We start from the raw sequence: 25,480 nt of genomic DNA, 5'->3' as shown, positions 1-25,480 counted from the left end.
TCGATTACATTAAAAGACACAATGTAATGGAATCTGAAACAAGTACCAAATTGACTCCATCACGGGCGGCGATGGCGAGAATGTCTAGCGCATGAGACGACGGCACCGCACTGTGAGTCCACTTGCGCCTTGATGGAGTCGATGAGTACGAAGCCGCGCAGGGAGTTGCGATTTGGGGGCGCGTTCTCTCTCCGACCATGGTCGGCGTGTCGTCGAGGAGGACAGAGGCGTCGCATCCCTGAGAAGAGCGTGACAGATCAGAACATGGTTGAACTCAAATTGAAGGCATGTAACCTTAATATACATAGAATGTGGAGGCATGTAAGATAGCTAGCTCACGTTGACGAAGCAGTCATGGAAGAAGAGGCGAAGCATGGAAGCGCCGACCGTGGCATCCTGTGCGACCGCCTGCGTCATGACCGTCCGGACGATGCTCTCCAATTTGGGGCAGCTTTGTGCGTAGAATGAAGGCGACAACTGCGCAAGAACCAGCACTACTGCACCACTGCAAGCGAACATGCAGAGCACTGCAGACACGAAGGTTTGGGAACGCGAGGCCATGATTCATACATTCCAGATGGAGCTTTCACTAATCAAGAGGCAAATATATATATATGAAAACGAATCATTGCATCTGTAGATGCAGGTCATACTATTCATACATTGCAGGTTGAAAATTAACATTTACGTACGTTATATTCTTTGTCTTGTTCCTTCTGCATGCCTGCATGCTTCATTTTCTGGCCCCTATAAATACTTACACTCATCTTAATTTGGATCTTTGCAGTAAATCTAGTTGTAAGTAGTTGTCGGCTTCGACCCGTCCATGAGCTTGGACTGATGCTGATAATTGATCGAGCAGACCACATGATCACACATCATTTGACAACTACACTGGACCTAACCTCCTTGTCAAAGCATTTCAATCAATCATGGAAATTAATAATCTCTGGCCTTTTTACTCATTCGGATTCCTCCTCTCCGGAACGCTGCTTCCTAAGTCGAAGTTACGATGAATTGTTGGTTGATCAAACTTAGTGGCCTGCATGCGAGGAAATATATACTGACATTATCGAGCCATTGCCATGTGTGTGAGTTGTTGGAGGTTGAGACCAATTGAGTTTCTCGAGTCTGAATGGAAAATCACGAGATGAATATAGAATCGGCCCTACAGTTGGCTAAGTTCAAGTAGGATATTGTAGGATGAAATTAACCCAAATACCCAGGAGAGCAAATCTTACCCTTTCAGAATGAGACATCTCTTATCAAAGTGCCCGAGGCATCGAACCTGAATGAGTAGTCGTTGCCAGCTGCTTGAGTGTCGCAAGGTCCGAGTGGAAAAAGATATCGAGTACTGTGGAAATCAAATGCTCGACTGTCAAGTTTCATCCAAATGCAAATCACACCAATTATAGAGAAAATAAGTATGAAAAATTGGAAAAAAAAATGAAGAGAAGTTATGAAAACGCCGTCTCTAAAACTTTTATCGAAAAGGAAAATTTTTATTCAATGATCAAAATTCAAAACGGGCCGAAAATGATTAAATATGCATATAAATAAATCATGAATCAAACCCTAATTTGAAAATTAAAAAATATTCAAAAATTATTTATAGTGAAAAATAAATTCAGAATTGCAAATGAAGTATTAAACGATGTCGAATAGACCCTAATTGGACCGGCTGCTTCTTTTAAACGCGGAGCTGCTGAACCGGCCGAAATCCCTGATTTGTGACTGAACCGGGCCGCCCTTTAACGCCAGCTGCTGAGCCGGGCGCCAGAAGAGATTGAATCGGTGGCTTGATTTCCTCTGAACCGGCCGAATTAGGGTTTGGAAATGGGTTTTGATTTGGTTTAATCGGAATGGGCTTGGGTTTTGGGCTGGATAAAGTGAATTAGGATTTGATTTGAATTAAATGATATTAACCTAATTGAACCAAATTTACTGTAAAGTAAATTACACACAAACTCACCCCACTACTCACTACTCTTATATAAGAATTGCTACCTAAACCTAAACCTAAACCTAAACCTAAAGGACCACGCCGCCCCCACTACTCACTACTCTTATATAAGAATCGCTACCTAAACCTAAAGGACCACGCCGCCCCCACTACCCACTACTCACTACTCACTACTCACTACTCACTACTCACTGACGCTTGGTACGCCTCAAAGTAACTGACGCAGGAGAGGCCCTTAGGTCGCCGCCGCCGAGGCGGACGCCGCCGTTGCCGAGGCGGACGCCGCCGCTATCAATGCGGACATCGCCATTGCCAAGTTGGCGGCCGCCGCTGCCCAGTTGACGGCCGCCGCGAAGGCAGTCGCAACAGCTATCTCCCAGCAGGCTGCCTCTGCCTCCCAGCAGGCTGCCTCTGCCTCCCAGCAGGCTGACTCTGCCACAGTCGCAGCTATCGTCCAGGACCAGGGGGATGACCATGCCGCCAGTAAACGTAAGCGTACCTGATGATGCGATGATCCCTTTCTTCAACAAAGAAGTGGAAGGGTGCGATGAACCCTTGCAGTTTGTACCCGACACCTGCAACTCTGTAGTAGCCTGAAATGTCTTCATCAAAATTTTAGTGTTTCTCGCCGCAACTCTGCTTTGAGCTGCGCTATTTAAATATATCGAATGATGGATTTAAGTTGCATTTGGTGAATGAAATGAAATGGAATTATATGAAAATGATTTATTTTTCATTTCTTTGTTTGATTGAATTTATGAAATGGAACAAATTTGACATTTGTGGTTTGCTTGATTCAATCGGCTAATAGTGGTATTTTCATTTTGTCTACTTGCTCCATGATGTATTTGGTATGTCTGAATCCATTTATAGTAAATTATAAATTAGATAAAATGGAATATGAAATTTTATTTGAAAAAATCTATTTTGTCTACTTGCTCCATGATGTATTCATTTTTACGATTATTAAATAATCGCAAGAAAAAAAACCCAAGAATATTTAGAATCAAATGCAAATGTCGAGAAGCTTTATCATGTATGACAAACAAATCATGGCACAAAATCATAAGCTCAATAGAAGTGATTCCTAAAATCGTCAAAGCAAGAAAAATGAACAAAGTAGCAAACACAACAGGACAATCCCATCATTGAACATCTTCTAAGTTCGATTAGGAAAATTGCCACTTATTTTGCCCACCGCATGAAACAGTATGTAACAACGTGGGCATCACAAAACTTGGGGAAACCAGAAACTCACACAGTAGAAGAGACAAGCAAGGTTTGATCTAGCATCACCTAGTAAGGCTCCACCGGCGCCCTAAACTTTAAACTGACATAAATTGTTGCATCACCAAGCTCCTCTTCGATCCTAAGAAGCTGCGGGCAGCAAGATCAGGAACCGCTGTCCAATAATCTGGACCTGCTGTCCAATCTCTTCAGTCATCTTGCTATAATGGGTCCAATCATCCTGATCAACTGGATCTTCTATAGACACAATGGGATACTCGGATGCAAAAGACTTGTAGACATCTTTCAAACTGTCGCTTGAGATTTTTTGGGAGCCATCATTGTTCTATAGGGAAGAAAACGAACTTTGTGAAGTTACTTGTGTGGAAAAGATAAACAATAAAATAAAATAAAATAAATAACTGAAACATAACAAGATAGATAGTTTAGAGTTACCCACATTTATATTAGTTTCCAACCATTAGATATCTCAGAACAAAAACAAGAATTTACCTCCACTTTGAAGTTAAGATCATAAGTCTTATCTTTATCATTATAAAACTCAGAAACTGCAACATCCATCCCAATAACAACCTGACAGACCCAAGAAAAGCAAACTTTTAGTCCCTTAAATCTCTTATATCAATTTCTTTATTTTGGAAATAAAGAAATTTAGGTTACCTTGCCCGTGTATCCAACTTTCTCTATAGCCGTCTTCAAACGATTTTAGCCGTCTGCTGAAGATCCCCAATTGCAAAAACATCCTCCACACTCACATTTAATTGGGTCACACTAGCAACATCCTACTTTTTCAAAAAAAAAAAATCTAATCAAACAATTAAGATATGTGATATAGTTAATTAGAATATAAAGGCCTGGTACTGCAACTCAAACCTGTCAACAAGCAAATAAGAACATTAGATTTGCTATACAGAAACTCACGGAACAGTCTTAGATTGATTCCTATAGCATTTCCTGTGATCTTCAATGTTCAATTAGAAATGTATATTGATAGTTTAAGTAAATACTGTAATAAGGACACAATTACTTGAGAAGCAATGTTCTTGTTGTTATGAACAATTACTGAGTTGGAGACTTTTAGTATATATCCAATACAGCAAGTGGTATAAATAATTTCTAAACTGGAATTTATTGACATCAAATGAATTTTCAAAATTTAATTACTGTCACAAATCATTCCAAGTGGTATATTCTATGCAATGGTCTAATTCAATATCGTTACTGATGTAACAAGTTAATTTGTAAATTGTATCATCCAATTCTAACAAATAATATTAAAATAAAGAAACTACTTGAATTAGAAACTAGTCAACATAGAAATGTAAACAATTTATGAGATGCAAATATCAATTTTTCTTCAACTGTAAATACCGAGCAACACAAGTGAAAATCCACGTACATATGTTGTACTAATTCAACAAGTTTGAGAAAGTTAAAATGGGATCAGCTATCGAAATGACAGGTCAAATTAATACATCTTAGTAGACAAGAGGAGGAAACATGTTACCATGCAAAATATATGAGGCAATTACCATAGGCCAGGAAACACCAAAGAAATATTTGTAAATTCATGAAACAGACCTTCTTATGGCTGTTTCGTCAGCCAAAATACTACTCTTTGGCAAACCATTGTATGCTGGAACTTCCTGTACTAATCTATCTTCTTCTCTTTGTTTTCAAACTGTGAAACAAACTTGGTCATCACTCATCACTTGGCCATAAACTAATGAAATGTGGATAAGCAGATTATATGTCAAGTCTATAAAACCACATTTTCACAAGTAAAAGGACTAAAATTTGCTTACCATGGTTGTCGGTAAGGATGCAGCACTGTCCAAAATAGGGAGAAAGAACAATCTTTAAAGTTGTTACTTGTATAGATAAAGACACATACAGAGTATCCCGGCGGCCGCGATTTTGGGATGGGGAGACGATTTTGGGGATTTAGGGTTAGCAAACCCTAAAACCTAGATGAAGGTGACGGGACGTGGCGACGGCGGCGATCAGGACGGGGAGGCGACGCCGGCGACGAGGTCTCTCAGGACGAGAGGCGACGACGTCGTCAGCTCTCTCGTCGAGCTGCGAGATCGGCGGCGATGGGGCGGCGACGGGGGGCGACGAGAGGGAGAGGCGAGCAGAGGGCGCGGCGGCGAGCAGAGGGAGAAGAGAGTAGAGCGCGGCGGCGGGCAAGGGGAGAAGGGAGCGCGGCGATAGAGCAGAGGGAGAACTGAGAAGGGAGCGCAGCGGCGGGCAGGGGAAGCGGAATCGCAGGTTTGGCGGCTCGGGTTAGGTTTTAATTTTTCGCCACGCGCGCGCGGAGAGAAATTCGCTCTTGTGCCTCAGGGGAAGGAAGGAGGGGAAGAACGCAGAAAACCCACCCACGTGGCAGTCCACGACACACGTGGACCGCCACGTGTGTCATGCTACCTTTCCTGCTACATTTTCCTGCTCTCTATCAGGGGCTTCTCCAGCAGCCAAGACCAGCAGATGCTGTGGCCTGATCACAATGACAATGCCTACGACGACTTCTCCCATGATCTGAGCTACAAGGACGATGCTCCGGCTCCAAATTACGATGGCTATTATAACTTGAGCTATCCGCACGCGGTTCCAGTCGTCGGTGTGTGCTCCGGCCCGATGAATTTTAGCATCAGCGGGGAGAAAATCGACACGCCGTCTGTGCCTGCTGGTGCTTACCCTGCGTTATGCTTGAACGAGGCAAGGAGAGATGATGAGGTGGTCGACTCTTTCTTAAAACCTATCGAGAGGACAGCAAAACTCGATGCAGATGGTGACCAATTGGGAAGTTATAAAAGGAAGGGCAGGGCCACAGCAGCTGTAAGTATGTCTGAACTATTCACAGGACAATCTGTGGCGTCGAAGCTATTTGATAAGCTTTGTTTTTGTTTCAGGTGCCCAAAAAGGGAAGGAATGCACGGGCCAAGAAGGCGCAGAAGAGCGAAAACACTTGCAATGACGAGAAGAGCAATGGCGACACGAATCCTCAAAGCTCCTGCTGCTACTGCTCTGAGGATGATGGTTCTCACTCTCAGGAGCTGAATGCCGCCGGAACTGCTGCAACGGCTCTGAATCTAAACCGCAAGAAAAAAGCATGCCGCGGATCTGCAACTGATCCACTGAGCCTCTACGCAAGGGTACCGTTCATATTCCGATCGATCATAGATCTATACTCAATTTCTGAAAGTTGTTGGCGTTGAAAATGTTATGCAGAAGAGGAGAGAAAGGATCAACGAGAGATTGAGAATTTTGCAGAATCTGATTCCAAATGGAACAAAAGTGAGCATCCATTCTTTTTGTCATCGTCTGGATTGTAGCTAACTTGTTCCGTGTTGGTTTTCATAGGTCGACATAAGCACAATGCTTGAAGAAGCAGTTCAATATGTGAAGTTTTTGCAGCTCCAAATAAAGGCAAGAAAAACTCATTTCTTACTCTTGTCCGCTGAATCTAAATCGTGATGATAGTTGGTGTCATGTCTGCATTATTATCTATCAATTTGCAGTTCTTGAGCTCTGATGAGTTGTGGATGTATGCTCCCATTGCTTACAATGGTGTGAATCTTGGATTTGACCTACAAAATTCGCCAAAGTTGTAGAATGACATCCAAAGAAGATGATGATCCTGGACTGCTCGCAGCCATAGGATTTGAAGAGGAGTTTCGGTTTTGGAGTCTATGCACCACTTCCTCTAAAATAGTACTGCTTTTTTTTGGGTTCAATTATACTTAGAACAGGGACATACCAATAAGAAATTTTGAGAACTCTTTGCAGGACTTGCCAAATCTCGTTAGCCTTGAAAGTGTTTATCAGTAGTGCAGATGAAAAAGATGCTCTAAATCTATAGACCAGGTTTGTGCAATTATGAATGAGAGCAACTACATGCCTACTTCGAATCTCGCCCATTAACACCGTCTGTCCATGTTAATTTGTCGATATGGCGTTAATGTGAGAAATTATTAAGGCACCTGAGTGTGCATCTAATCGCCTACGCATCAAATATTAATTGGCTATAAAAATTCAAAAATTATTGTTTCATCGATCTCAGCACGAGAATACTGCCATGAGGCGGAGCCCATTTGGCTTGTCAACTCAATTCGCCAGAATCACAGATTTGTATGGCCTATTAGGTTTGCTTCGTCTAGCCTACCCATCATTCAATTTGCTTGATTCACCCATCCCACTCTAATACATTTAATCTGTTCATTTTTTATTGTAATCTAAGTATCCAAACGCTTATGATCTGACTAATCAACGACCGAGTCCACTGCCCCATGAAGCGCCCACCAAATAAATCTAAAAAGCACAGATGCCTCCTAATCCAACGATCCAACGTTACCAATAGTTCAAGGACATATGACGGAGGATAGAATGGATATGGTCTTTGAAGTTTGATCATTCTATTTGAAATGTTCCGTCCCCACAATGTTACAACCAGTAAAAGGAGAACGAATGGAACATCCCTGAAATAAACATCGAAAATTTTAAAAATCATGAAAAAGCATTTTGCTCAAAACTACTACAGATCAACGAGCAAGCAGAAGAATTATACAGAAGTAAAAATGTATTTGGACTGCATCGTTTACAGGTTTTCACGCAGCATAGTCAGTATTCTTTCTCTGAGATCTCTTGAAACTTCCGTGGGCGCATCTGTTGGCTTAGTATCAGAACTTCCTGGCATATTTAATTCCTGTTGTTGGTCCGACAATTTCTGAGAGATCTCAGACTGATCCAATTTGTTTCTATTCACCTCTCTCTCAATTACGTGGTTCCTTTGGGATCGTAAGTGATGTTTATTCCTATGCTTATCATAGGATTTCTTCTCATTATCCTCGTCTTCCAAAGTATCTTCATCCTTATGATGATGGGACTTCTTTCTGTGCCTGTATTCATCTTCTGAAGAACTATGGTGCTTATGATGATGTCTAGAAACTCTATCGGAAGATGAGTGATGCTTTCTGTGCTTGTGATCACTGCTGCTATAGTGTTCCGACCAGTGCCTACTCTTGTGCCGCTTATGATTTCCATCATCGTCCTCATTATTATCAAAGTTTCGAGAGCTCAGGCGGTGTTTCTCCCTGTTATCCCTGATAATAACATGATCAGTCCCTCTCCCATGAGATTTCGTTCTAGAAGATAAGTATGCATCATCAGGTACAGAGCTTCCTTCTCGTTCTTTGTGTGCAAGATCGGTTCCAGCACATATATGCAAAGATGAATCCTGATCGGTTGCAGTACTACATGTCGTAGTCAATGGATTACCACTCTTTATCATTGCAGAGAACAACCTTGCTCGTTTCAGTCTCTCAGCCTTCAATTTTTGTTCCTTTGTCAAGGAAGCTTCAGATGAATCAGCTTCACGTGATGCAGCAAGTGCTGCAGTCTTGGCAATAGCCTTTGCAATCCATACATCATCCACTGTTCTAGAAGCCCTTTTACTTGGTGGGTCAAGGCCTGACAAAGGCAATGATGTACCAGCTTCATAGCTAGAACCAAGTTTGGGCATAGAATCCTGATCTTGTAATGAGGAGAAACTTCCAGCACTCGAACCAAGTAAAGCCTCACGTCGAGAGACACCCAGCGTGGAATCAGGAGCTGCAACATGTTGACGAGCATTAGCAGGACTCACACCTCTTGTGACTGCCATAACAATAGCAGCAGCTTCATCTACACTTGCTCCAGATTGAGTGATCCGATATGAATCTTGCTCATGCTTCTCCTTTTTCGAACCACCAATTACCATCTTGAATTTCTCTTTTCTATGAGGATCGTAAAACCATTCATCTGACATATCTGATGATCTGTAATGAGCAGCTTCTGAAACCTCATTTCGTCCTTTATTCTTGCTCCCTGCATTACCCTGCCACAATAACGAAACCAGATTTCGGTTTAGCTTTTCCTTAGGAAGCAAAATGTTGAACAAAAGATGGCTTATATCAATGAAGGCAAATTGGAACCTATAAAAGACTGCAAAAAAAGGAAAAAAAAGGGAGGATTCATTTCCATCTAAAACAGCATTGTACCATTATATGGACACAGTTGAGCATAGAAAAGGATATGTAGATTGTTATTAACCACGATTTGCAAATTGGAATAGACCAATAATAAAAAATAATCAAAACAACCTAGGACAAGTGTTTCTCTAATTACTAAACTAACTGAAACGAAAAGGTGGAAAAGACTCTTAACTTTTATTAGGCCTAGCTAGAATACTCCACTGTTTGATACTCAGATAGTCACCAGACACTAAAGGCCTGTCTGATTGAAAGAAACGAAACTAAAAGGATTTACGTTAGAAACTCCTTTTTCCATGAATGAGAAAAAAAGTTACGAGGGTGGGATATGTACTGGAGAAATTCACCATTGAATACAAGAATTTGTTTTTGCTATCATCAGATAAGCAGCATGCCCAATAAAAGTCATTCACATCAATTCAATAAAACCAATGCAATACAAGAACAGAGGCTCCAAATACAAATACTCCTCGAAAAGACAGATTACACTTTATAAAAGGCACATGAGATGCAGTAAAAAAATGGGTGGTATAAATAACTTATCGAGAATTGAAATAAATGGCCATATCTCATTAAAAGCCTCATGGAGCATCAACTCACGGTGTTGTATATATATCAAAATTGAGATATAATAGAAAAATTAACTGGTAAATACAAACAGATAAATTCAAAGATCTTACTCCTACAGAAATCAAAAGGCACAAGAAATGAACATGAAAAACCCATGCATTTTGAGTGACAATAACATCTTTAAAAAAATTAATTTTTTTTAAATCTCCATAACAGAAAATAAGGATAAATCATCGTCATCAAGGCTCTTTTTTCCTACTATTGGTCAAATCAGAAAGTACGAGTGAAGGAAGAAAGTTGTGCATCAGAATAGAATTTCAGTCAGCATATTACTTACCTGAAAAGCTCAGAGATCAAGTGTAATGTCATCATATGCACATTTGTTATTCTTCAAACTTCACAAATAGATGTGTGAGTGAGAGAGAGAAGGGGGGGGGGGGGGGGGGGGGGATCAACTTAAAGACCACATTATTAGTTTCATATACTAGGACTCTTGTGCAAGTTAGGTATGTAGCCAACACAAACATAAAGGCAAGATCAATCATGCACAAACTGCCATGGCATAACCAGACAGCTAAGATGCTAATAGTATTTTTAAATCTTAACATAATATTATCATCATACGCTAAATGTGCAAGTTTGGATAGGCAAACTGACTGGGCAAAACTAAGGTATCTAGCCAACTCAGGCACAAAGGCAAGGACCACTCATGCACATAATGCCATGGTGTAACCAAATAACTAAGTTAATGGTTTTCTTAACATATATTATCACATGCAAATCAATATATGAAATGTAGATTATGATCTTGGGTTTACACGTGCACTATGAAAAATTGGCTGCCACCACCTTCCTAGAGTAAATTTTGTATACATACACAAAGTCATGTGTGGCAGTATCGGTATCAGAAATTTAGAAATAAGCAAGTGAAAAACTAACAATAATTCTTACCCTCTTTTAAAATCTCTCTTAGATGGACAATGAATTCCCCTCATTTATTTGTAAAGACCTTAATGGATATTTCCACAATAAACTAGAAGCAGTAAGATAATAATTTAACCACCTAGATGATAAGTTTTTTTTCTATAATAGAGGCTATACACTTTTGAATAAAATCTTGCTTATCCAACTTACAAGATGCCACTTCCTTGATCTTTGTTAGTTTGCAAGAAGTTCAAATCTAGCTTTTAGATCCCAACTCCATAAACAAGGCCAAAGTTAAAGTTCACTTCAGTTAGTAGATAGGCAATGTTCCTTATCAGAGGCAAAATATTGGAGGTTTAGCCGTGAAATTTATTCCTCCCCTTATCTGGAACAGCATATTTGATAGATAAAGAGAAAATTTCAACCAACATTTGTAAATTCATGACAACCTATGTTAATTCTCCCAATTCTACAGAAATTGAAAAACAATGGAAATAATCAGAAACAATCTGTAGATACTACATATGAGATATTGTATGTTTAACAAGCTTCTGAAAATTTCAACCAACATTTGTAAATTCAAGACAACCTATGTTAATTCTCTCTCTCTCTCTCTCTCTCTCTCTCTCTCAATAATTCTATAGAAATTGAAAAACAGTGGAAATCATCAGAAACAATCTGTAGATATTACACATGAGATATTGTATGTGTTAAAATCTTTCAAGGAACCAAAACATATATGTCATAGGTAAAAATTGTTATGAAGCAATGGCAAATATTTTGTACACATTGATCCAGGCAAGATCGTAAAGAAATTACCTGATGAGCCTCTTCAAGAACCTTAAGGTAGTATGCATGGTGCTGATTTGACGGCACAAGAAAAGGAAATCTGCCTACTGACTTATCTTGTTCGACAAGGATAGCTTCTAACTCCTTTCCATTTCTAATAATAAATTCAACTATTTTTTCTATCATTCTTTTTAAGAAAGATGGAGGTTCCAGAATACCGGTTTAACATCCGGCATGCAAGATTGATCACTGTGTTTATGCTCAACAGAAACAGGAAGGATTCCTTTGCCATCTCTTGCATTCTTATTATGTAGAACTTTAGGTGAACTAGATTTAGTGGGCAGCTTCTTTCTTGTTGAAGTCATATCTTTAGGAACCACATAGGAATTCATTCTCTTGATTTATTATGCCCTTCCAAAGTCTTCAATGCTTGCTCTGTGCTATGAGAACTCGGTGCATTATCAGCAATGCTGGGATTGGTACACCCAGTAGCATTAGTATCATCGTCGTCTTCTGTTGATCCGTAGACAGATCCAAGCAATGACAAGGCCCCGCTACGGGGAGGAAGCATGCCTTTATTCTGCTCTTCCAGCTTTTCTTTATCTTGTGTTTTCTCACTAGTTGCATCATTATTTAGAAGTTGTGGATGATCAACAAGGAAGCGAAAATACTCATGAAGATGATGATCTGGCATCAAGAACCCAAAAGTTGGATTGTCACCCTGTTTCACACGTAAGACAATCTCTGATTGTCCACCATGCTGACAAACAAACGATGCTGTTCTTGCAATAATCTGATGCAATTTCTCTGTATCAGGCTGCAAGAAACCCATAAATGATCTTTGTCAACAATAATTTGAATGATAACATCACAATTCTAACTAAAAACATGATACTTTAAACTTAATCGGAAGTAATAAATTATCATAAGAAAAGAAACAAAGTGCAAGCTCAGCCATGAGTATTAAATGCCGCTGCCCGATGAACATATTTCATTGTGATCCCACCTACCCATTCCTCACATCATGAAACATCACAAGAAATAATGCTGCTCATGAATGGCAAACTTAGTAAGCACTTCATCACTGCTCCAAGCTTCTGAAACTTTAACATGTAAGCTTTAGAAGAATATATGCACCTTGGACAAAAATTGCTGTTCCAACTGTTGAAGAATAATAACAATCTACATAGAACATATATACTTGTTATCTGGAAAAAGGCATGAACATGGAGTTTAATGCATGCATTTTGCACTTACTAGTTTACTCATTAATCTTTCAGGGAGTGGAAAAGCTGGACGATAACCAGAAAAAGTTAATCCAGAATCCTTATTCAGATCAGCTGCATTATCAGCATTTCCATATGAAAAAGGTACAGCCTGATAAGTTGCATCCAGATCTTTAATTTTATCTGCAATATTAAAGACCAAAATCTCAATTAAGATAGCCATCAAAATAAAATAAAAAAAGCCTCACCATTAACACAAATTCAGTGATGAACAATCGTAAGAATGTGGAAGTTTCTTACTTGGATTCTGAGAGAACTCATGAACTAAGCACCCATCCTGCAAACTTAGAATGCAAATGCAATATAATATTGAATTAATTAACATGTGAGTCTTTTTATAGGCATCAAGATCCGCTATAAACTGAAAAGAGCAAGTATACAGGTTATCGACCCGCCATCCACCAATATAGAACTGTACATGGCATATTACATGAGCCATGAGGAATTATTTCATTCCATAAAGTATGAAAGAACAAGTCAAACATCAACTGCAAGCCATGCAATACATTGCAAGAACTATAGAACAAGAACAGGTCAATGAAAGACCCAAATAACATGACTTGGTTATCACTAGCAGGCCAAAAGCACTTTCAAACGATGTTTTTTGTGGATAGCAGGTTGTCAGTCCACAAAGAAGCTTTATCAATATAAAAAAAAAATGAAATGAAGACATTTTCTTAGGTTCTATGATGATTCAACCACCTGTAAATCCTTTAAATCAATTAAGACTACCAAATTAATATGTTACTCAAATAAGTGAATTGTTATTTTGAGAGGGGAAATTAGAAACAGTGTGAATTGAACATGTATTAGTCATTGCAAATAAAAGAAAATGGTGATGAAAAAGCACAGAAAACCAAAGAATTTTACCTTCTCTACAAAATTAGACCTATTTATATGTGTAGCTCATAGGCGCCTCACATGCTAAAATGAGTAATCAGATTCATCTACCAAATACATTACATGTTATTCTGAGAATTACGGGGATGTGACTTTTAAAATTATTAGCTGCAAGAATTTTAGTTATGCTCCCTACACCTAAGTCGTTACCCCTCCGTTCGTCTCCAAATATTGGCTCCAAACAAGTTCTGATAAACATTCAGTAAAATCAATACAATTTGAATTGAAGTTAGGAATCACCTCATTTATGCAGGAAAGAATTAATACAGAAAAGAAAAGATTTTTTACGGAAAACAAACCTGATGAAGTTTCCCTTGCATCGTCGGGCGAAGCAGCGCTGATGGCCTCCGCGTCGTCCGTGGAAGGGAGGAGATCGAGGTAGCGTTCATGGTCGAGCTGAGAGGCGGTCAAACCACCATCAGCCAGTTCCTCAGCGAGACGACTGGAGGCCCTCCTAGGAGGTCGAGGAGGAATCCGATCGAGGAGGTGTCGGACGTCATAACGATCGATGAGAAGGGTGGGGTCACCGCACCATGGGACAAGGGCGTCGGAAGAATTGATGAAACCCGAGGCAGCATCGTCGTCGAACAACAACGCATGCCTCCCTTCCAACTTCAGATCCATCGCCGCCGCGAGCGTCGACCGAGGGAATGAGTCGCTCAGGACGAATCTGTGCTTTCCGATGGGACGCGTTGAGCAAGAAACCCTCTTCTGCAACTCCGACACGGCGCAATACTTTTAACCTAGCATTCTGGATAAAATTCATTCTAGACCCTGGATTTATAATTGTTTCAAAACCATCCTTAAAATTCCGATGTCATGGGAACGCCTAGGAGAAAAAATAAGGGTAAAATTACCGTAAATAAATTTTAACTGGACAATTTTTCAAAACATGCATTATTAATTGTAAATTATCAAAAGGAGATCTAATAATCATTTCTTACTTATAAAAATATAATTCCCTTAATGCCTTCTTTATTATTGAAGCACGAGTTGTTTTCCAAATTAGCTTGCGTTGAATTTTTTTTCATTATCAAAATATACTATTTGAAAATAATAATAATAACAACATTGTAGTAAGGATATTCAAAATTTCATAATAATCAAAAAAATTTATTTTAAAGCCACGAGCTGATTTAGCACTTAAAATTTGATACTAAATAAAACAGTTTATAATTATTTTTTAATCAAATTCCTCAAGAAAATATCAATGTTCTAGTTAGCATATCCAGCAATTCATAATGATTAAATATTTAATTTTGAAGGCACTAACTGATTACAAATTAATTCGCACTTTAAAAATAATATAAATATGATACCAAATTTATAAATTAATTGGCTGTTGGATTACATGATATATGTGTCTAAAAAAAACTCATAATAATCCAAATCTTAGCATTAATTGGCACTAAATAAACATAAATTGATTTGGATATTGACCATCACTAATATCCTTTTAGTTTTTCTTCTTCTTACAAACGTGTACAAGTCATTCATTAATAAACAACACAAGTGAATTTCCTCAATGGCTCTGATTTTTCTTGGGATACTCCCTTGGTCCAAATATGGTCGATCCAATTCTCACGTTTGTGCTGCCCATCGCAATCTGCAAAAGTCATGCAAAAAGAACACATGATGTAACACTGTTCATGAAAATTTCACAAATCTGTTGCTCATCTTACAGCTTGCTCAAAGTCACCAGACATGCCCATGGATAGCTCACACTGGTCCTCTGGTATTCCGAGTGTGTTGCACACATCGGCCCTACAATTTGTCAGCGCCTGTTGCCCCAACAAAAGACCTGAGGTTAGCACACTACTACACTGTCATATACAATTATCTGCTAGTGAGACAAGTACTACCTTAAAATTTTCAGGGGTTGAGGTGTAATCTGGCATCCCTATCGTCATTAAGCCTGAAAAGGAAAGGTTTGGGCAGCTGGACTTTACATGACTAGCCAGCTCTAAACATCTTGCAGGTTCAACGCCAGATTTTGCTGCAAAGACTTGGCTATATAAGCAAACATTCTTACAATGTTACAAGAAAAGCGGTAATCAACTGGACAAGGCTTTAACCAAAGAATTCTTGGATAATGGAGCTCCTCGATTCCCAAAACGTTTTGCTACTTGGGAAATTTATTGTTTTAACAAATATCTAGCTCTTTAAAGTTAATTGAGACTTTGTTTCCTCATCAAGTACAATATTATCAAGACTTACATTCCTCTCCACTAGTATTTACTTGAACCAAGACTTTCAGAGGCTTCCTTCCCAAGCTAGCAACAGCACGATCAAGATAGTTTGCGATCTGAATGAATGAACAATTGACACAAGTAAAATTGTGATACGACCAACAAAAGTTAGTGGCAAACACTAGAATTCTGTTGTTTCAACAACTGTTCACCTTCATCCATGGAAGCAGAAATTCTTGTCTATATGAGGAGATTAATCCATATCAACAGTGTAATTAGTTCCATTTTGATCTATCTAGGCAGTGTGTTTAGCCGACCCATCTAGGGGGATAAATCTTGGTGGTTGTTGTTGTTATTGTTACGCAGTGTGTTTCTTATACCTAAATGGGTGATCAAAGCAGTTGATACAATCAGAATGAACTTTCTTTGCTTAGTGCAAAGTGGCTTGCAACCAGTGTATCAGACGATTGGATTTGGGAGGATTGAGTATTCTAGACTGTTAAGGACATGATTTGGTACTATATTGACTAGCTGTTGGTGGTATCTGGATCTATCAGAATCAGAATCTACAGATCTGGGGTGACCTTAGATGGTTAAGAATAATTCAGTTCAATAGAGGTTTATCTGCCAAGTGGTTGTATAGAAGTTCATAATGGGAGAAAACTCTTTATTTCTGGGCAACTGTTAAAACTCGATCCTGGAAGAGCTGTAGCAGAAGGCACATGATGCAGAAAGCAACTATGAGTTGGTAAATATGAAAGAAAGAATGCTTCCTTCAAATGCTAACACTCAGCAAAATGATCTAAGAATTTGGAGATGGACTATGTCAGGTATTTTCTCAGTTAAATCAGCTTACTATTTCTTGATAGCTGCAACATCTAACACCTCAAATACTTGTGGTTATGGACATGCTATGCACACAAGAAAGTCAAAGTTTTTACTCGGTGATTCTCAGGAATAAAATAAATACTAGATTGAGACTAAACTTCAAGGAAATCAATTAGATGGTTATAGATGTATTTTCTGTAACGCACTAAATCAAGATGGCCAACAATTAAAATTGCTTTCCTGCTTTCTCCTTGGTATGCCATGTAATTGTTAATTTCAACTAATATCTAGATCGGTTGGCTAAACATAGCAATGTATCTTTAAACAACCAAATAAATAAAGAAGAAGAAAGTAAGTTAGTTTTAAGATTTCAACAAAAAGAGATTAAAGCATGGACAGTTTAAATAAAACCTCCTAAAGGTTCTCAGCCAGGTAGGTATTCTAATGTTTATGTTTTTTGTCAACTTCAAATATTAAAATGGTTCAATGCCAAAGAGGGAAACTCATAAATTGGAACTTGGCGTAAATTCCTCCACTATAGAATTTCTTGAGCTACCAAAGTCATTAGAATGTGATTATTTACCTTCACACTATCCACACTCTCAACCATGTGAAGATTTGGTACTGCAGCTGCAAAATAAGCATAGAACTTAATGTTATATATTCCTGCCATTTAAAAAATATATTATACTAGAAAATGACTACTGATAAACAAATATTTCTTTAGGTCAAATAAGAGATGCGAGAAACTATAATAATTAATTAGCCATTAGAGAGAGTGTGTTAAAAAGTCCTATATGAATAGTATGAATAAATCTATGTTTAGGATTTATCATAACTACATATGCTCATATAATTATTATCTCATTTAAATCAATGTGGTTGTCATTTCCCTCCAATACTATGATACTAGAAGAAAAATTTTGGAAATTCAGTAAAAACAAGAAAAGAATAAACTTCAGTGATATTATGCAATTCGTAAGCCTCCAACTGGTTTTCCATTCATAGATTTGGTTATCAATGACTCATTATTTTTTGGAAAAAAAACAATTATTCTTATTTAAAAAATTGAGTGCTATTATTTAGTCTCATTATTTTCACTCTTTTTTCTATTCATAGTAATGAAAAGAAGAAACAGGCATACTAATTTCTGCACAAAACTATTAAAAGTGAACAAACAGAATTCAGAGTACATGACATATGAATTGATACCTAGAAGTGATTTAACTTTATTGCTCTGGAGATGCCCAATAAAGTGCCAATTGATATCTAAAGGAAGCTGCATAGGGAAGAAGTTATGAGACACATTTGTTTCTGGAAACATCATGAAAACAGACAACTACTTCCAATCAGCTTGTAACAAAGAAGATGTTTTTTCTAATATTCTAGCATACCTTTTGGTTAAGCGACTGAGCATACTTTGATTCAAATCACCTTAATTAAATAGAATAGAAAGTTTTGAGAGATAATTCCTAAATTCATTGCTTCTAAAGCATTGTAGCCCTTCCTAAATCCGACACTCAGAAAATAAAAGCAGTAAATTAAGTGAAGGAATGGTCTACCTGAGGGGCCTTATCCACCAACTCATGTGCATAGTTCTCTCCAAAGTAGCGGTGGCCGGCGTCGTAGAGCTGGCGGACGAGGGAGGCGGGCTTCGTCTTGCCAACGGCTACGACGCGGACGGCCTCCGCTGTGCGTCCAGACCTCTCCGCCGCTTGCCGCACTCGGTGTAGAACCGACCGCAGCGCTGCTGCCGCCGCGCATTCCGCTATGACCGTCGGAGTGGCCATTCTACCTTCGCCTCCCGCTTTCTCTCGGCCACAGATCAAAAAGAATCGGGAAATTGGTCGTTGTGTGGTATTTTAAGTGGTCTTGGCACCATGGGCCGTCTATAATCTTATTTGGGCCGACATTGCTGTCTATCTGGCTCAATCTATGGTTTCTATTACGTCTAACCGTTTTTTTTTGTTTATTATTAATAAAAAATAGCTTTTTTCCTAATTCGTCTATCAACAAATTTAAAATAATTTATGTATCTTTAAAAATCAAATTTTAAAATATTCATTCTCGACACCAAGGAATTCCTGCTCGAGTCCAGGATCAGCGGTTGAAGGCAACTGTTATAAGCCGAGATTTGACAGGACAGCAGGTTCTCGGCGAGAGAGAGTCGCCTGAGATGCACCAAATTTCCCAGCTCCGGTTGGCGGTTGCTGCTGCCTTGTTGAGTAGCTGTTCAACCTTGCTTTTCCTTTTCTCAGCTTTTATTGATTGAATATTTTTTAGCACATAGTTTATTTGCAGCCAAGAGGACCAGTGTTTAATCATCCCTAGCTCTGCTACTAGGTCTCTAAGAACTTCGCAAGTGCCTGAGTTTTAAGTCTGTGAATCAAAACCTGGCATTGTTGAGTTTTCTAGTTCTTGGAGCTTTACGTCTCGCCTGTGAGTTACGATCCTTCTAGTTCTCGGGTTTTTCTAGTTCTTGATGCTCACATTGCTATGGTGATCAACATCCTACCATGAACTATCATTTTATTTACTTTATAAAAAAATAATATATAATCATTCTAGCGTAATTAAAATACAAAAATATTTTAATTTTTAAAGATATATTACCATGAATAGACTTTGGAAGATAATGAAATTTGTTAATATCGCTAGTGTCATACAATAATCCATCCAATAAAAACTTAGATTTGTGAATAGAGAAAATGCATGTACCGCATTTGTCGCAGTATAACTGTTTTTATACTTTAAAATTAAAAAATTAGTCATATTAACATAATTCATAAATATATACGTGATCAAAGAAATCTAAAAAATATATATACTTAGTTCTAAAAAATATATATACTTAGTTGGAAACAATCTTCCACAATTCCTTGATGATAACATTCATTACCTGCATTTGTCTTATTTATAATATAAATTAATTAAAGTTAAAATGTATATTTATGAGATTTTTTAAATCTCGCCTATAGTATGTAAACTAGGTTCTTAGTCTAGTAACTCCACAATTAATACAGTATCTCTTTTCGATATAACATCAGGAAATACAATGAATATTCTTTTTAAAGAGGAGGGAAAAATCCTCTGGAAGAACATACACCATTATGTAACAACGGAAGCAATCAACACTAAAAAAAAAGATTAAAATTTTCTTATGAGGTTCATTAATTACTGTTACAATTTTAAATAATGTTTCACAAGCATTACATCAAACATTTTCATCTTGGTCAACTGAAGCTTTAAGAATTGGCGTGATAATTTTATGTGATGTTGACAAAAAAAAGTTAATAAAACATCTACTTACAACAAACTGGTAAAATTCCACAATCTTACCGCAAGATGTCGAACAACTTCTATTTTTAAGTTAAAAGTAACCGCTGCTAGCGCAAGTAACACTACAAAAATAATCACGATTAGCAACTGAATTTTTGGTCGCTAATCGATCGCTAAATTTCATTAACAACCGATTAGCGACCGATAAAAAATTCATCGTAATTCAATTTAACGATCAAATTCGGTCGCTAAATTTAGTGACCGAATTAAAATTGATCGCTAATTAGCGATCGAATTCGAATTCGGTTGTTAATTTAGCGATTGATATTTCAATTCGATCGCTAATTTTAGCGACCGATATCGAAATAGATTTCGGTCGCTATAAATAACGATCGAAGTTATATTTGATCGTTAACTTGGCGACTAATCTGAAATAGCGATCGAATTTCAATTCGGTCGTTATTTTTAGTGACTAAATTCCGATTCGATCGTTATTTTTAGTTATTGAATTGTGATTCAGTCGCTAAGTTTTGCTAAAATTCATCCAATTCTAAAATTAGCGACTCAATATAAATTCGATCGCTGTTTTAGCGACTGATATCTAAATAGCAATCGATCTTTAACTTCGGTCGCTAAATCGATCACTATTTGTGGTTATTTTTGTAGTGTAACCTGTCTTATAAGTAAAAAACATCAACAAATAGACTTAATAGATTAATTGCCTCAATAGTGAAATGACCTTCTTATGATTCACTTGTGGTGAGCTAGCAAATTCCAAGGTCAGTTGGTTGATCACAGATGAAATTTTATCATGCTCTCCCTAGCAAGTGCGAGCTGTCTGATGATACCTTCAATCTGCGATCTCAAATCATTTGAATATAATCAGATCTATTAACAATCGAAAATCCTCTTAACCAAGAGCAGGGAAAAGGATCAGGATCAGACCATATTACCATAGAAGCCACATTCATCTGGTTTGTGTAAGCCTCATCCGCAAGACTGGAGAAAACGTCAGCAGGTATCAAAGTGTCAACCATTTCTTCGATGGATTCGGAGACTTCCAACTCAACGAAGAATGTAGACATGGGGAAGGAGGACCAATTCTTATATAGGACCCCTGAGGACACTCACACCTTCGTTCAATTGCAACGGAGGACACAGAGAACACTCCACCTTCATTCTATTACAACGGAGGACACTCCACCTTCATTCTATTGCAACGGAGGACACAAATGGTACTCCACCTTCATTCTGTTGCATCGGAGGATACAAATGGTACTCCACCTTCATTTCTATTACAACTTATTTATGGTTTCATTAAAATTATTAAAATTATTTTAATATGACTTAAAATTAATTTAATAGTGATTAAAACTATTTTAATATTAGTCAAAATAATTGTAATATTAATTTAAATATTAATTAAAAGTGTTTAATTAGAGTTATCAAAACTAAAATTGTAACCATGATTTATTCTGCTCTAACACACGTTCAGCTCTAATACTAATTAAAATTATTAAATATATTTTTAACTTTCGTAGTTGTTCTTGTTTAAAATCGCTTTCGAATGAGTGACTGGACAGTTGAACGAAGATGGGGTCGCTAATTTTAGCGATTGAAGTTGTATTCGATCGTTAATTTAGCAAATGATCTGAAGTAGCGATCGAATTCTGATTCGATCGTTATTTTTAGCGATCGAATTCCAGTTCGATCATTATTTTTAGCGATCAAATTGCGATTCAATCGCTAAATTTCATTAAAATTTATCCAACTCTAAAATTAGCAACCCAATATAAATTCGATCATTATTTTAGCGATCGATATCTAATTTTCATTGCTAATTAACGACGGATTTTTAACTTCGATCGATATTTAGCGATCGAATTATGATCGATCGTAAAATTAGCGATCGATTATAATTCGGTCTCAAAATTAGCGATCGATTATAATTCGGTCACTAAATTAGAGACTGAATTATAATCAGTCGCTGAATAGCGATTGATTTTTAACTTCGATCGCTAAATTAACGATCAAATTGTATTCGGTTGCTAATCGATCACTTTTTGTGATTATTTTTATAGTGTAACCCGCCTTATAAGTAAAAAAACATTAACGAATAGGCTTAATGGATTGATTGCCTCATTAGTGAAATGACCTTCTATGATTCGCTTGCGGTGAGCTAGCAAATTCCAAGGTTAGTTGATTGATCACAGATGAAATTTTATCATGCTCTACCTAGCAAGTGCGAGCTGTCTAATGATACCTTCAATCTGCGGTCTCAAATCATTTGAATATAACCAGATCTATTAACAATCGAGAATCCTCTTCACGAAGTGCGGGGAAAAGGGTCAGGATCAAACCATATTACCTCAAAAGCTGCATTCATTTGGTTTACATAAACCTCATCCGTAAAATTAGAGAAAACATTAGCGGGGATCAAAGTGTCAGCCATTTCTTTGACGGACTCGGAGACTTCCAACTCGATGAAGAATGCAGACATGGGAAAGGGGGACCAGTTCTTATATAGGACTCCTGAGGACACTAACACCTTCGTTCTGTTGTAACGGAGGACATAACAAAAATAACCACAAATAGCGACGGATTTAGCGATCGATTCCAATTTGATCGTTATTTTTGCGATTGATTTTTAATTTTGATCACTAATTAGCGATCAATTTTTGCGACCGATTTTTACAATAGAACAAAGGTGAAGTGTTCTCTGTCACTACAAAAATAATCACGATTAGCGATCGAATTTTTTATTGCTAAATTCAATTAACGATCAATTAGCGACTAATAAAAAATTATAAAAATTTATCGTAATTCAATTTTCGATCGAATATAAATCAGTCGCTAAATTTAGCGATCGAATTCCAAATTGATCGCTAAAATTAGCGACCAAATTTCAAATTGATCGTTAATTAGCGATCGAATTGGAATTCGATCGCTAAATCGAATTACGATGAATTTTTTAATGAATTTTTTATCAATTGTTAATAGAATTTAACGACCGATTAACGATAAAAAATTCGATCGCTAATCATGACAATTTTAACATCTTGCCATTAACTATCATTTTATTTACTCTTGATTTTGCTTGATCGATTACGTTACCTAATAGTTTAACGGAAGCAATCAACACTAAAGAAACAGATTAAAAATGTATTATTAAGAGATTTTTTAAACCTCGCCTATAGTCTGTAGACTAGGTTCGTAGTCTAGTAGCTCCACAATTAACACAGTATCTCTTTTAGATAGAACATCAGGAAATATAATGAATATTTTTTTAAAGAAGAGGGAAAAATCCTCTCGAAGAACCTACACCATTATGTAACAATGGAAGCAATCAACACTAAAGAAAAAGATTAAAATTTTTTTTATGAGGTTCATTAATTACCGTTACAATTTTAAATAATGTTTTACAAGCATTACATCGGACATTTTCATATTGGTCAACTGAAGCTTTAAGAATTGGTGTGATAATTTCATGTGATGTTGACCAAAAAAAAGTTAATAAAATATCTACTTACAACAAGCTGGAAAAATTCCACAATCTTACCGCCAGATGTCGAACAACTTCTATTTCCAAGCCAAAAGTAACCGCTGCTAGTGCAAGTAACACTACAAAAACAATCACGATTAGCGACTGAATTTTTGGTCGCTAAACAGTTGCTAAATTCTATTAACAACCGATTATCGACCGATAAAAAAATCATAAAAAATTCATCGTAATTCAATTTAGCGACCAGATTCGGTCGCTAAATTTAGTGACTGAATTAAAATCGATAGCTAATTAGCGATCGAATTCGAATTCGAATTCGATTGTTAATTTTAGCGATTGATATTTCAATTCGGTCGCTAATTTTAGCGATCGAAATCGAAATAGATTTTGGTCGCTATTAATAACGATCGAAGTTATATTTGATCGTTAATTTGGCGACCGATCTGAAATAGCGATCGAATTTCAGTTTGGTCGTTATTTTTAGCGACCGAATTCCGGTTTGATCGTTATTTTTAGCGATTGAATTAAGTTCAGTCGCTAAGTTTTGCTAAAATACATCCAACTTTAAAATTAGCGACCCAATATAAATTTGATCGCTGTTTTAGCGACCGATATCTAAATAGCAATCGATCTTTAACTTCGGTCGGTAAATTAGCGATCGAATTGTATTCGGTCGCTTAATTGGTCACTATTTGTGGTTTTTTTGTAGTATAATCCGTCTTATAAGTAAAAAACATTAACAAATAGACTTAATGGATTAATTGCCTCAATAGTGAAATGACCTTCTAATGATTCGCCTGCGGGGAGCTAGCAAATTCCAAGGTCAGTTGGTTGATCACAGATGAAATTTTATCATGCTCTCTCTAGTAAGTGCGAGCTGTCTAATGATATCTTCAATCTCGATCTCGAATCATTTGAATATAACCAGATCTATTAACAATCGAAAATCCTCTTCACCAAGAGCAGGGAAAAGGATCGGGATCAAAACATATTACCTCAGAAGCTGCATTCATCCGGTTTGCGTAAACCTCATGCAAGATTGGAGAACACATCGGCGGGTATCAAAGTGTCAGCCATTTCTTCGATGGATTCGGAGACTTACAACTCGACGAAGAATGCAGACATGGGGAAGGGGGACCAATTCTTATATAGGACCCCTGAGGACACTCACACCTTTGTTCTGTTGCAATGGAGGACATAACAAAAATAACCACAAATAACGACGGATTTAGCGATCGATTCCAATTCGGTCGCTATTTTTTGCGATTAATTTTTAATTTCGATCACTAATTAGCGATCGATTTTTGCAATAGAATAAAGGTGGAGTGCTCTTTGTCACTACAAAAATAATCGTGATTAGCAATCGAATTTTTGGTCGACGGTAAATTCGATTAACGATCAATTAGCGATCAATAAAAAAATCATAAAAAATTCATCGTAATTCGATTTTGCGATCGAATATAAATCAGTCGCTAAATTTAGCGATCAATTTTGATCGCTAAAATTAGCGACCAAATTCCAAATCGATCGTTAATTAGCGATCGAATTGGAATTCGATCGCTAAATCGAATTACGATGAATTTTTTAATAATTTTTTTTATCGATTGTTAATCGAATTTAGCGACCGATTAACGATTAACTATCAAAATTCCATTACAATTTTAAATAATGTTACCTAATAGTTTAACGGAAGCAATCAACACTAAAGCAATAGATTAAAAATATATCTTTATGAGATTTTTTAAACCTCGCCTATAGTCTGTAGACTAGGTTTGTAATCTAGTAGCTCCACAATTAACACAGTATCTCTTTTAGATCGCTAATCACAACAATTTTAACATCTTGCCATTAACTATCATTTTATTTACTCTTGATTTTGCTTGATCGATTACGTTACCTAATAGTTTAACGGAAGCAATCAACACTAAAGCAATAGATTAAAAATATATCTTTATGAGATTTTTTAAACCTCG

General features: G+C 37.3%; 2 protein-coding genes, 1 long non-coding RNA gene, 1 other non-coding gene and 2 pseudogenes across 7 annotated transcripts; 1 reads left to right on the top strand and 5 right to left on the bottom strand.

The window, feature by feature from the left end:
• The window catches only part of LOC141833966 (TLC domain-containing protein At5g14285-like), a 2,750-nt pseudogene extending 2,551 nt beyond the window's left edge, over window positions 1-199 (bottom strand).
• A 2,830-nt stretch (window positions 200-3,029) lies between these two features.
• LOC141833589 (uncharacterized) lies at window positions 3,030-5,510 on the bottom strand. 4 transcript variants are annotated; one of them, XR_012602225.1, is made up of 5 exons: window positions 5,017-5,510; window positions 4,793-4,934; window positions 3,872-3,993; window positions 3,704-3,784; window positions 3,030-3,536 (listed from the first exon to the last, which is right to left on the bottom strand). It is a non-coding gene; the product is annotated as an uncharacterized LOC141833589 (long non-coding RNA). The 4 variants fall into 4 exon arrangements; XR_012602226.1 differs by having other exon boundaries at window positions 4,793-4,892; XR_012602227.1 differs by having other exon boundaries at window positions 4,793-4,892; window positions 5,106-5,510.
• Window positions 5,511-5,698: 188 nt separating this feature from the next.
• LOC141833965 (uncharacterized) lies at window positions 5,699-6,825 on the top strand. Its single transcript, XM_074721449.1, has 5 exons — window positions 5,699-6,049; window positions 6,124-6,366; window positions 6,443-6,508; window positions 6,575-6,640; window positions 6,733-6,825. Exons 1-5 carry the CDS (start codon window positions 5,699-5,701, stop codon window positions 6,823-6,825), a joined length of 819 nt encoding a protein of 272 aa, XP_074577550.1.
• An 865-nt stretch (window positions 6,826-7,690) lies between these two features.
• LOC141833627 (uncharacterized) lies at window positions 7,691-14,359 on the bottom strand (annotated as a pseudogene).
• LOC141834255 (small nucleolar RNA snoR101) lies at window positions 10,111-10,176 on the bottom strand. Its single transcript, XR_012602304.1, has one exon. It is a non-coding gene; the product is annotated as a small nucleolar RNA snoR101 (small nucleolar RNA).
• Window positions 14,360-15,122: 763 nt separating the features above from the next.
• LOC141833499 (uncharacterized) lies at window positions 15,123-18,539 on the bottom strand. The gene is made up of 7 exons (XM_074720962.1): window positions 18,289-18,539; window positions 17,939-18,005; window positions 17,310-17,356; window positions 15,927-16,014; window positions 15,572-15,705; window positions 15,392-15,490; window positions 15,123-15,315 (listed from the first exon to the last, which is right to left on the bottom strand). Exons 1-7 carry the CDS (start codon window positions 18,514-18,516, stop codon window positions 15,232-15,234), a joined length of 747 nt encoding a protein of 248 aa, XP_074577063.1. The 5' UTR covers window positions 18,517-18,539; the 3' UTR covers window positions 15,123-15,231.
• Window positions 18,540-25,480: the final 6,941 nt, after the last annotated feature.

The sequence above is a fragment of the Curcuma longa genome, chromosome 8 (assembly GCF_044706935.1).
Source record: "Curcuma longa cultivar G26 ecotype Majalengka, Jawa Barat chromosome 8, ITB_CL_G26_1.1, whole genome shotgun sequence".
NCBI lineage: Eukaryota > Viridiplantae > Streptophyta > Magnoliopsida > Zingiberales > Zingiberaceae > Curcuma > Curcuma longa.
The sequence above is the reverse complement of the archived record's forward strand: the minus strand, read 5'-3'. Positions and strand labels throughout refer to the sequence as shown.